This window comes from Hakea prostrata, chromosome 9 (assembly GCF_041222555.1).
Source record: "Hakea prostrata isolate BN-2017 chromosome 9, UWA_Hpros_2, whole genome shotgun sequence".
In the NCBI taxonomy this organism is placed as follows: Eukaryota; Viridiplantae; Streptophyta; class Magnoliopsida; order Proteales; family Proteaceae; genus Hakea; species Hakea prostrata.
In genome coordinates, this window is record NC_142608.1 from 59,916,759 (window position 1) to 59,930,443 (window position 13,685).

At 34.2% G+C, this 13,685-nt stretch overlaps 1 protein-coding gene across 1 annotated transcript; it reads right to left on the reverse strand.

The window, feature by feature from the left end:
• Window positions 1–8,425: 8,425 nt before the first annotated feature.
• On the reverse strand, window positions 8,426–9,884 carry LOC149005877 (uncharacterized). Its single transcript, XM_089169629.1, has 2 exons — window positions 9,818–9,884; window positions 8,426–9,691 (listed from the first exon to the last, which is right to left on the reverse strand). The coding sequence occupies exon 2, from the start codon at window positions 9,681–9,683 to the stop codon at window positions 8,484–8,486; it is 1,200 nt and encodes a 399-aa protein (XP_089025755.1). The 5' UTR covers window positions 9,684–9,691; window positions 9,818–9,884; the 3' UTR covers window positions 8,426–8,483.
• Between the last annotated feature and the right edge of the window lie 3,801 nt (window positions 9,885–13,685).

Consider the following 13,685-nt stretch of genomic DNA (forward strand, 5'->3'; position numbering starts at 1 on the left):
AAGATTCTTAGCCTTTTTGAGAGACTATAAAAAATAAGAACAAACGGAATCTTACTTAAAATTGAAAAAAAAAAAAATCAAAATATCCATGTACCCGGAAAGTGTTCAAAACAGAAGTCTCTGACAATGATCACTGAGTATAGTTACACTTCCAAACATAATTTTGAACATTTTACACTGAAAATTAAGTTTTACTACAACGTTAACTGATTTCATTTAATGCATCGCCTTAGCTTGTACGTTGGTATTCTTTAATTGATTTTTCATTAAAACTCAAAAGGTTGGCAATTCTTTATATAGTAATTAAGGTTGCTATTTTAGATAAGGAAGTCTACAATGTTTTTCACGAAACAAAGACCTAATGGTGGTATATGAAGACTTTCAGAGAAGAAAACAAAATCTAGGTCATTGTTAATGTGAGACAAAGACCTAATGGTGGTATATGAAGACTTTTCAAGAAGAAAACAAAATTTAGTTCATTGTTAATGTTAATTAATATTCTTGGGCAAAAGAAATTACATCACGTAAAAACCAGCATTGAGTGTGAATGAAGATTTTCTCTACACTTGTTTGTCTTTTTTTGTTATTAAAAATCATCCTCTGAACAACTATAAGCATATGTTAATTATTTACTGTAGTGGTTTGGCCCCAGTGCGTTGGGAAGACCTAAATGTTACCACTTTTTCTGTGAGATTATAATTTTCATTACATATTGATTTTTACTCAAAATGTAACAACCCTCTTTAGTAAAAAATTTCTTTTGTCATTATTATTAACTCAATCATAAAGAATGAGACTGATGTGGGTGCGCTTCTAGCGAGTCAACCTCTTGTTAGAGACCTCAAGTTCTAAGAGGTCATTTCTTCCCCCTCCCCTCCCCCCCTCCCCACCCAAAAAAAAAAAAAAAAATGAAACTCATAAACTCATACAAAAAGGTGTAGAAAGACAGAAATTTGAATTATTTGGTTTTACTGTGCATATGTATGAGACTCAAACAATCAAAGTCTGTAAGGAAATATTATCACTTAAAATATCTACTTTAAGTTTTAAAAGAACCAAAATTTGAATCGCCTGTAAACTTCAATGGCAGGTATGAACATCTTTAATCGAGTGCCAAAGGAAAAGAAAAATATGATCTTTGCATCAACTTTACAAGAAAAAAATATATTATCTTTTATCTTTTCTACCACTGGTGATAAATATATTATATTGTTATCCATGCTTTGTGGAACAAGTGACTTGATAATGCCTTTTTTTTTCCCACTAGGTTTACCTTATTTGTGTGATCCAATCTTATCATTGTTGAGCGTGTTCTAGATTGTTTGAGTATTTCTAAATATTAATAGTTACAAGCTACTTTTACCAATGTTAATTAAGATATCTTATTTTACTGGGTACTTCAATTTAACTTGGCTAATCCAATGTCATCGTTTGATAAAAATAAAAAGAAAAACATGTTTTAGGTAATCTAAATGAATTTTTTTAGATACTGAGGGATGGAGATATTATGTAATAGGCAGGATTTCACCCGACCCCGAGGGTATTCAAAATCGGTGTTTAGTTTGGGTGATAAGAGCATGCGCCAAAGGGGCTTGCCCCCATTTTTTAAAAACCGCCCCCAATTCAATAAACACACTAGTCCATTCGTTGTGTTATTCGTTAATTTTTTTGTAATTCCAAAATGACCTTACTAAATCTAAAAAATTTGAAAAAATTTTAAAAAAAAAAGTGGGTGAACCCCAATCGTCCATAAATTTAGTTTTTTTTTTTTGTAAATGAGAATAGATTTCTTGAATAATGTCGGGTATGATAGTCTTTACAAAATATGATTACGTAATCCTTCTCGGGCTTATGTTTTTTCAAAAGGTCGGTGTTTAGGCTCCATTTTGAAGTGCTTTGATCAAAGATATTATATTCAACTTTCACCCTATAAACATATTCCTCAACTGTGGAATCACCCATTTTAACGTTCTGAATTTGCTTTTTCAGATCTTGGATATGAACCTGTTCTTGTGACTTGAACATACGATGTAAAGCCTCCCATAGATCTTTTGACGTCTTCTGACCTGAAACTATTTCCACCATTGGTGCTGAAATAGTTGTGAAAAGCCAGCTGAGGAGAAGCTGGTCTGTGCGATGCCATTGATCAAACTCAGCCTCATTCTGATCAGTGAAGGAGAGGAATCCTCAACAAACTTCAGAAGGTCCTGTGATTTCAACAGTGGTTGTTTTTGAAAGAGCCAGCTTAGATAATTATTTTTATCCAATTTATATGTCACCAAACTGGTCATCAAATGAAAATCTGGCATATTCTTTGGCAATGGTGAAGACATGGCAGAATCTGCAATGAAGATTTTGATCATATTTTACTTAAACAAGTGATGTCAGCAGCAACATATGAACATATGAAAAAAAGATAAAAATAAGTACCATCATATACCAAAGAGGAAGAGACACAAGTAACCTGAGGCTTTAGCTACTATATAAGGAGAAAATAAACCACAGAACTGAATTTCTGAACCTTCAAGGGTCTCGCTTGCCTTAAACAATTCGGACCACACTTGTATAGAATTTTTATCATATCAAATGGAGACTTCTTCAAGCCAATCAAGATTATTTGGGTGTGGGTTTCAATATTATTTTTTAAATATATTTAGGGGGAAGGGCAAGGTATTTTGTCAACAATGGTGTAAGAAAAACAGACTAAGTTAGAAAAGTAACATCAAAATACGAGTTGGGATATTCTTCTACAGGATGGGTGGAGGATTTTACTTCTATTACATCCTTTTTATCAAATGTTTAAGAACAAGATTCCCTTGTCGTCTAAGATGTAAGTTTCTTTCTAAGTGTGTAGTGAATGGTTGTAAATAAAATATAATATTTTACGCATGGGATTAGGGTTCCAGACTTCCAAAGTATACATATACTTGTTTATCCGAATGCTATATTCATGAAGAAAAAGCGGGACAAAATATAACCTAGTCCTTTTTTCTACCTTTCTCAACTTAGAAATAAAAATGACTAAAATCCCAATGTATCCAAAAAAAAAAAAAAATCCAAAACAACTAGACAAAACCTCCAAACTTGATGACCAATGTCAAAAAATGATCACTCAGTATATTTAAATTCCAAAATAAATTATGAGTATATTACATGATAAAAATTGGTTTCCACCCCATCCGACACGAGAGGTGAAATTTTATTTAATGCATGAGACAAATTGTTGCTCTAGCTTAATTCTACATGTTCTCTAATCAATTTTTTATATAGAAGTCAAGTTTGGCAATAACTTACATAGAGGTCTAGGTTGTTGTATCAAATAAATAAGTCCTTCACAATTTTCACAAGATAAAGACCTAATGGTGATGTTTGAAGACTTTTGAACAAGAAAACAAAGTGTATTTCACTCTTAATCTTAATTAATATTCTTGGACAAATGAAATTACACCACACATCAACCAACATTAATTGTGATAGAAGACTCTCTTTCATCGTAATGAGAAAGATTGTCTCAAAACAACTTCTTAGAGATAAGTCATATTTAATATATTAGTCATATTAATACACTAGTGTTGTGGTTGTTAGGGAGAGGGAGAAAGAAAGCGAGAATTAAACCATTAGTGAATGACAGCCAATACTAATAATTTGTTGAGCCTTCAACATATCCTAGTACAAAGGATGTCAAAGATAACATAGAAACCAAGTGAATGGATTTCATATAATTGCTTTTTGAAGTTTCCTGGATGCCTTTATATAAGGACATTAGATTATATTCAATCAATCTATTCATCTTTTTCGACAAGTTCATTTGGCTAATGAGAATGATAGTTGCAATCTAATTGCTCTTAATTATAATGTTTTATCTGACAAACTAATTAAAACAAAGCACAAGCTTAGTTTCTCTATGAGCTTAGTATCTAAACAAACAAGAAGCAAAGTAGAATCTTCAATAGAAAACTTAATAATTAGTAATCAAACAAGCAAAATACAAGTTAAAACCCTTAAAATGGAATGAAAACATAAACCTAGTTTTGTCATATACATAGCATTGGAATTCTAGAAGACTAGAGGCTTGGTAAAGACATCAGCCAATTCACAATATGACAACAAAGAACATAACCAAAAGGATCTCAAAGCCACCTTTTCACAAACAAGATAGTAATTAACCTCCACATATTCTTAATTAAAAGTATGATTTACAAGATAGACAAAGCACACTAAGATGAAATAATAAGAAGTGACATGACTAATTAGCAATTTCCATATTATGCATGAAGGAGAAAAGACAACCAAATCAACTCAGGAGTGGTGGTTACCTTAAGAGGGGGAGAAAAAACCAACTTTTTACCATTGGCAAAGGGCATTGTTTTTGGCTGCCTTTTTGATGTGTCCACCTTCTTTCTCAAGTCCATATCCAAGGAGTCTGGATCACCTCCCTTGACGGAGCACAAGATGCTTTATAACCATAAAAGTAGGAAGGCCAATCAAGAAAAAATTGTAAAAATTAGAGATGGGACCAAGCATAGGGGATGGAATCCTCTGCAATGCAATTTTATGTGGCCATCCAACGGCCACACTAGATGTGTGCCACGTGTGCTTCCCAAAATCATGAATGTTGTTATCTTTCTAATGAATTTCTCTTTAATCTAGTTATGTGAACTTAGTTTTAACTAAATCGGTATGGTATATTCAACCAAAACACATATTGTGCATATCACCTTCGACTCACTTTGGAAAAAGAAAAAAAAAAACTGCAGTCTTGATCAAGGTTTAAAATATTCAAATCTTAGATTTCGAAGATAGTGAGAGTGGTGGAAGGACATGATAATACACTTACTAAATATTTACTAAGCCCCTCTTCCAAATGGTGAAGGCTTTAATAGACTTGTTCTTTGCAGATTCCAAAGCAAAACAATTCAGAAAAATAAAAGGATACTTGGGGTTTTGTCTTAGCTTTCTGAAGCACTTAATCAAGAATCAACCTCACAAGAAAAAAATTGCTTATGGATCTGCCGCAGAAAATAGGAAGCACTAAACACTAATTAAAAAATTAAAAAAAAAAAAAAAAAACCAAAGGTAGATGGAAACACAAGGATGATGTAGCTCCGAAAATTGCCCAAGTGGAATCTTCACCACTTTCTTAAGTTAACATATGTGTTCCCACTTTAAGGCTGGTAGGTCACATCCATTTCTTTTAAACAACACTGATAGTGGAAACTAATAATCAATGTCATCTTGGATCAAAGGTCCAAAAGCTAATATGATTTCACTTACGAAAAAAAAGGGACATTCACAAGCAGAACCAAATTAGAAAGAAGAATGCCCATGAAAGCAATCCGATCCACTCTTGCAGATCTAATCTGAATCAAGAAATCAAGGCCTAAACTCGTAAGGTGTTAAAGGCATGTCACTTTTTACATTTTAATTTATTTTATTTATTTATAACGGGTTCAATGAGTTGGTTCGGGCTGGTTTCGAGCCAAATGGTTCGAGCTAGCAGGCCGCACATGGGCTGGCTTGAACCAGCCCGAATCCGTTTGGGCTGAGGTTGCTCAGCCCAAACACAGCGCGTTAAGCTTTGGCTTGGTCCTATTTTAACGGTTTGGGTTAGGTTTTTACACCCCTAATCAAAATGTTCCAAATCCACGGCATAGAAAAGAGGTGGTAAAGGGGGAACCAGATCTGAACCTGGTTGTATTGTTGAATGGGTTTTGTATGGAGGACAACAACAAACTAGTGGAAGGAGGCTTGAGTCGTCGGAAGCCTGCATGCCCTAGAAAAATTCAAAAAACAAAGCAAGGGGCTATTGTACAAGGGATCTCTTAGCAAAAAGGGAAACATATATCATCAACTCTACTGGAAGAGGTGCACCCGGTGGATTTGCAGATTTTGTGTAAAGAAAATTCAGGAGCTTTAGGTCATCACATTGGGAATGCTAGGTCGTTGATGTAGTAAATCTTTCTCTACGAAGACTTGGTGAATATAATTTTTTTTAAAGAAATAGTACAAGTGGATGTATTTGGAACAACTATTGTTATAAGGTTTAAGTTGACTTTATTCCTTATTTAAAGTGAGGGAGTACAATGACCCCATGAGCATATATATATGTAAAGTTTTTTTGCTTAATATAAATGACCTTTTTAGCGGGAAAAAAAACTGCTATTTATCAGCTTTTGTAAACCTTTCTCCTGTTGCAGCGGGGAGATTCTGCCATGCCTCCAACCCAATCATCAGAGAAAATGCTACACTTTCATTTGATGACAACGTCAATTCTAGCTTTTAAATGTCAAGCTGCAGAAATGGGAACAAGTTAGGAGCATGGTCTCCTCAATAAACATGGGAACAAGTCAATCAAAAATCTTTTGAAGAACATCCAAAGGCGGCATTGGTGGCAATTCTCCATATGCTAGCAGAGGTGAACATTACAAAGAGAGGGGTGCAAGAAGCATGCTGCATCCAGTAAAGCTTTGTGTATTTCATCCATTCCAAAGCAAAGCTTGACCACTCAATCTCTATAGCTAGATCTATAAAAGCCCAATATCAATCGGTTCACCATTTTTTAATTCTCTAAACAGTACTAAACAATCGTTGCTAATATTAATTAGAGGTAATCACAGAGAGAAAAAATGGTTTCTTGCATGTGTTGTTTGCTTGGCTTCATGTTTATCATATCAGCTCTGTTTCAGGGAACAACTGCTAAGACAACCTATACTTTGGGAATGAAGTTTTCCTCAGTTTTCCTCTGCCTAACATCATAGGTCTGTTTTTGTCGGTGATACAGTAGGTTAGAATTTGTTCTCTGAACCTTCAGCTCTTCTCTTTTCTGTTTTATTAACCTGTTGAAATTCCTTTTCTTTCAATGCTAAGCTGGGTAGCAGGAATATGCTAAATTGAGGTTCTGTTTTTAAGTACAACTTCCTAATTTGGTGTTTCTACTGTTCTGCAGTGTTTAACGTCACAATAGGTCGCCGGGTGGGTGAGTCTCAAAGGCAAACTATGAATCCTGCCGTAACAAGTTTGAATCTGTCATTATAAGCAAGACCTTGCTTCAGTCCTGTGCATTAATATTCTAGCAACATGTTTCTGGCTGCCGGATCAAAATCTCGATCGAAATTTCGGATCCGATGATATGAAATTTTGCATGACAGTTACTGTGAACATAACAAGAATCTGGCAATTATGGTTGCTTAATTGGTAATAATCAACATTTTCAGTGAAGAGGTTATATATTCGGCTGTCACTACATATGGTATATATAGCATTTCCTCCCCCTATTAGGTTTTGAGTGTGACTATTTGTCTAAAATAACAAAAAAGTGTTGGGTCATTTATCAACCGAATAATCCTAAGATGGTATCTGAAGTAGTCCTTTACTTCTTGGTCAATGAAAAATTTATTGGATGCGAACATTAGAGAGACGAAGAGAGAGAGAGAAATACTAAAGCAGTAGAATGAAAGCCAATACCAACAATTAGTAGAGCTTGCATCATCTTGTATAAAGGGCGATTTCCAAGACAATACCGATACCAAGCCAATGGATTCTATATAATTGTTTTGGACTTCTTTGTATAAAGACATTAGATTTGTTTATTTCCTTGACAAGATTAGTCAAACAGTCTCTTGTTCCATTGGCTGAAAATGAAAGTGTTATCATTGTTGGTAGCTTAAGTGAGAATATTGAGATGCTTGAGTGGTTCATCAGTTGGAATCAAATCAAGTTGGTTCAGCCAAGTATTGGAGTTGGTTCAACCAATGGTTCTTTGATATGGACTTTTAATATAGTACAACAACACACAATCGGCCTTAATATGGTTCAGCAACACACAAAAAGGTAGGTTTCTTTTGGAATCGTTTTTAAATTGAAAGAAAGAGGTTTTTTTTTTTTTTTTTTTTTTGAGAGAAAGAAAATTCGTCTTCTATAGAGCCAAAAGTTAGAGAGCGTGGAGAAAGAAGATTTGAGAGAAAAAGAAGAAGATGTTGGAGCTTGTTTTACTCCCTCGGTGTCAAAACAAGAACCATATATGGTATACAATTTGTGAGTATAACAAAACAAGACGAGTTTTGCCAAAACAAGATTTGAAAGAAGATGATGATCCAAATATGGTATACAATTTGTTTTAATCAATTTTGTTTTGAGATTAAAAAAGTTTCACACCAAGGCAAAATTTTGAAGATGCTGATTCACCCCTCTCAATGTCAACCTAGGAATAACATAGTCATTCATCTTGTTGGACAAATTTATCATTTGGACAATGAAAACAGTAACTACAATCTAATTGCTCTTAATTATAATGTTTTATCTCGCAATATAATTGAAACAAAGCACAAGCCCTTCTCTCTCTATCAAAATTTATTTGTTACAAACTCTCTCTCTCTCTCTCCTAAACAAACAAAAGACAAAGCATAATCTTCAACAGAGTGCTTAATTAGTACTTAAACAAGCAAGATACAAGTTAAGAAGGATCTGGGCATGTATTTCTCTAGTCAGCCACGCATCCCTACACCAAAGCGAGTATTGGGAAAGATGAGAACCAAGCCACTACATGCAATACTCACAATCAGAGGCAAACTTTTCATGATTTCAGCAACTACAGTTTCATGTGCAGGCATCAAACACTCTCTTACTCGCTTGTCTGACAATGCAAACACTGCAAATACAATAACGGACATGAATGCATGCACCACATCTGTGATCTTCAGTTTATACTTATCTCCTTCGTTATGATACTTTTTCTTTGTATGATCAGAAGTGAACAACAGCAACCCTTTCTTAGTCACAATTCCATGGTATACCTTCTTACCATCATGAAAGCTATCTACCAATTGAAAGAAGCAGCAGGATAAAACACAGAAGGTTAGGAGATTGATCATCATAACAAAATTCACTGTACTACACTTGCCATTTTCAGATATCGGCGCGATAAGCATGTTGAAGATCATAAGAGTACCACTGGGTAGGAAATTAATAAGCACAGATGCCTTTGATGGTACTTGCTTCAAGAATCCTCCAGCTGGGTTTGTTGCCTTTGTTCCTTTCTCTGGAGCTTCGACATTGATCGTGACAATGCTTCGACCGGTGAGACGAAATTCGTTTTTGTAAAGCATCTCATTCAGTTCATAGAAATCCTTTGGTTGATTGTTCTTGGTGATCTTCATTGAACTGAATGTTTCATAGCCAGGGACATCAGGTAATCCATTAAGGGTGTATTCAATGAGCTCCTCATCTTTAACATGGCTACCCAGCATGTCAAGTCTATTTGCCAGAGCTTTCACCCTATGAACATATTCCTCAACTGTGGAATCACCCATTTTAACGTTCTGAATTTGCTTTTTCAGATCTTGGATATGAACCTGTTCGTGTGACTTAAACATACGAAGTAAAGCATCCCATAGTTCTTTTGATGTCTTCTGACCTGATACTAGTTCCACAATTGGATCTGAAAGAGTTGTAAAAAGCCAGCTGAGGAGAAGCTGGTCTGTGCGATGCCATTGATCAAACTCAGCCTCATTCTGATCTTTCAGTGGAGGAGAGGAATCCTCAACAAACTTCAGAAGGTCCTGTGATTTCAACAGTGGTTGTATTTGAAAGAGCCAGCTTGGATAATTATTTTTATCCAATTTATGTGTCATCAAACTGGTCATCAAATGAAAATCTGGCATATTCTTTGGCAATGGTGAAGACATGGCAGAATCTGCAACGAGGGTTTTGATTATATTTTACACTAGCAAGTGATATCCACGGCAACAAATGAAAGGAAAAAAAGAAAAGAAAGAAACCATCTTAAACCAAAGAGAAGAGAGTTAGAGAGACAACTAACCTGAAGCTTTAGCTACCGAGGAATTAAACGACCACAAAGTGAATTTCTGAACCCTTCTACAGTCTTGCTTGCCTCAGACAATTGGTGAGTAGGTGACCCCTGTGATCTGGATATTTATCATATCAAATGGAGACTTCTTGAAGTCAATCAAGATTAGTTGGGTGTGGGGATAAGATTATTTTCTAAACATGTATAAGAAGAAGAACATGTGTTTTTTTTTCTTCTTTTTTTCTTTTTTGGTCAAGGTGTTAAGTCAACACTGCTGTGTTAAAAAGACAATGTCTGTAAAGTAACATCAAATTAAGTACATACAAGACGAGATTGATGTGGTTCACTCCAAAGTTATGTTTACTGGAGTTATATATGTTTATGATGACAAGGAAGAACAGGTTACAACCTAACTATTTTTTAACCTACCTTAGGTTTTTTTGAGAGACTATAAAATAAAAACAAATAAAATTTTACTTAAAATCTATGAAAAGAAAATCAAAATATCCACAGTGTACCTGGAAAGTGTTCAAAATAGAAGACAGAACTTCTAATCCTGATTCCAGACAATGATCACCGAGTACAGTTAGACTCTGAAACATAACTTTAAACATTTTACATTGGTAGAGAATTAATTTTCACATCAAATTTTATTTAATGCATCAGATAGAGATGCTTGTCACCTTAGCTTGTACGTGGCTTTCTCTAATGGATTGTTCATTAGAAGTCAAGGTTGGCAATTCTTTATATAGTAGTCAAGATTGCTATTTTACCTAAAAGAAGTCTGCAACGTTTTTCATGAGAGAAAGACCTAATGGTGGCGTATGAAGACTTTTAGAGAAGAAAATAAAATCTAATGCATTGTTAATGTTAATTAATATTCTTGGGCAAAAGAAATTACACCACCTAAAAGGTAAAAGCTAGCATTGAGTGTGACTTAAGATGTTCTCTGCACTTAGTTTGTCTTTTTTGTTAAAGAAAATCGTTCTATAAATACCTATAAGCATATGTTTATCGTTTAGTGTAGTGGTCTGGCCCCAAAGCTAGCATTGGTGTGCTCCCCAAGATGCTCTCTGCACTTAGTTTGTCTTTTTTGTTAAAGAAAATCGTTCTATAAATACCTATAAGCATATGTTAATCGTTTAGTGTAGTGGTCTGGCCCCAATGCGTTGACAAGACCTACAAGTTATCACTTTATCTGTGAGATTATGATTATGCATATTGATATTTACTTAAAAAGTAACGAGAACCCTCTTTACTTAAAAAAGTAACAAATTTACCAAAAAAAAAAAAAAGTAACAAGAACCCTCTTTACTAAAAGTTTCTTTTTTCATTATTATTAACTCGGTATGATCGAAAGTAATTCGATACAATTGTGGTATGGTACCAACTTTGAATACCAAAAACCAGAACCGTACTGTACCAAATTTATACGGTATAGTACGGTTTTGATATTTACAAAAATGGTTCGATATTGTTTCGATATTAAATCAATGCGGAAAAACTGTTTAAACACAATATTTATTGCGGTATAATTTTGATATGTATGAATCCATGCCACTTTTGTTATTAGTTCATTAAGATCCTAATGAAATTGTTATCAAACAATCGATAGAATATGATAATAATAAAGACATAGTAAGCAAATCTAATTAATAGAGATAAAACAAGTAATTTTAAAAAGATGAGTGAAGAACAAAGTAAGTAAATCTAATTAAGGATAGAGTAGAAATAAAGTGTTTTAATTATAAAATTACATTGATATCCCTTAACTTGATACGGTACCAATTCAATACGGTTTTAGTACGTACCATAACTATAATGTAAGAAAAAATTATCACTTAAAATATCTATTTTAAGTTTTAAAAGAACCAATACTTGAATCACCTGTAAACCTCAATGGCAGGTATGAACATTTTAATCGAGTGCCGAAGGAAAAGAAAAAGATGATCGTTTTGCATCAACTTTTGTAAAAAAAATATATTATCTTATCTTTATCTTTTCTACCTTTGGTGTGAAATATATTATATTGTTGTCCATGCTTTGTGGAACACGTGACTTGATAATGTTTTTTCCTTTTCCCACTAGGTTTACCCCCATTTGCGAGATACAATCTTATCATTCTTGAGCGTGTTCTAAGAGTGTTTGGTATTTCTAAAATTTGGTGGTTTTTTTTGGTAAATATAAATATATATATTAAGAAAGCCGTGTTATACACCTAGTTGAGGATGATCCTACAAACAAGGATCAAGTAGAACCTGGCCACAATGTCTCTACACAGTGTGGACACGGCCTTCCTAGCCAGGGCATCAGCATAAAAATTTGAAGCCCTTGGAATTTTTAAAAAAGTGCAAACAGTCAATTGTAGAACCTAAAGCAATTCAAATACATCATCTAGAATATCCTTTGTAGCTTGAAATTTAGAGTTGTCCAACCCTAAGAGGTAAGAGATACAAGCTTTGGTTTTTGTCCGGAGATTTCAAATATCTAGAGATTTCAAACTATGACTTCAACAGGGATTTAATTGTGTTGGTGGAGTCAATTTTTTGCTGGGTGCTGTTTTGATTCCCCCTTCCCATGCGCCCCCGTCGTCGTCCCCGGGTCTGCGTTTTGTGCATCTAAAGCAATTTGGATATGTTGATAACCATGATCAATGGCAGCAAGAACGTTCTCTCGGATAGCTACTGCCTCACCAATTTGGATATCCCTGAATTTCCAAGGTATGGAGCATGCACAAACCAAACCATCTGTTTCCATAATAAAGTAACCAACACCACCATTAATTGAACCATGACAAAGACTTGCACCACAAAACACATATGCTTGTAAAGCATAAGTTTGTGGGGGTTCTCTGGTTCAAAAGCATTGATTCCCTTGGTTCCACTGAATTAACTTGTAATACACTAGAATACCCACAAGCCATTTGGAACTCGTGTGATGCCACTTGTGCTTTTTGAATGATAGTTGTTGACTGCATATCCTTATGAGAAAAAACTAGTGCACACCTAGCCAACCAAAGATGCCAAAGGAGGAAACTCATATCAGTCAAAAGAGAAGGTCTCACATGTTTTGATAAATTATCAAAGGTCTTCCACGATGCTATAAAATTAGCTACACATGGAGACAAACCTTCCGGTGGTGAGAAGCCCATGCCACTGCCATACTAAATCAAGCGAGCGTAATGTTACACTTTTTTGTATGTTAAATAATGTATCTTATTTTCCTGGTACTTCAACCTATTTTGGCTAATCCAATGTCATCATTTGATAAAAAAATAAAAATAAAAATGTGTTTTTGGTGATCCAAATTTTTTTATATACTGGGGATAGGGACATTACATAATAGGCATGGTTTTGCCCTTGATCCGAGGGGATTCAAAATCGGTGTTTGGTTTTTGAAGTGTCTTGAATATCTTTGTATTAGAATATAGATTCCTTTCTTTCATGCACAAACATATTCTGTTCAACTTATTGGATGTTTTCATTTGGCGAATGAGAATAGTAGCTGAAATTTAATTGGGCCCTGATCTTCGCCCAAACCCTAAGAAACAAAATGAGGAACTTGCCACTTTTTGAAATTTGAACTTAATTTTTGTAATTCAAGCCTACCCTTTGGGTTGAAAAAATCAAACTAATATCAAATTTGAATCATATAATAATTGATATACAAAATATAACTTCTTGAATTTTGAATCTAACATGCTCTTCAATTTGAACCATCTAATATATAAAAATAATAGTTTATTACAAACCTATTATATAAAAACAGACTAACAAATACAATGTGACGTAGTTTTTAGAGTTTTACACTTTACACTATAATTCTAATTTTAAAATAAGCCTAATCAATATATAAGACATTGAAAAACTAGAAAATCTTA

Bases quoted from the DNA above. Each gene is read 5' to 3' on its own strand.
- LOC149005877 (XM_089169629.1), bottom strand. From the start codon at position 9,683: ATGTCTTCACCATTGCCAAAGAATATGCCAGATTTTCATTTGATGACC.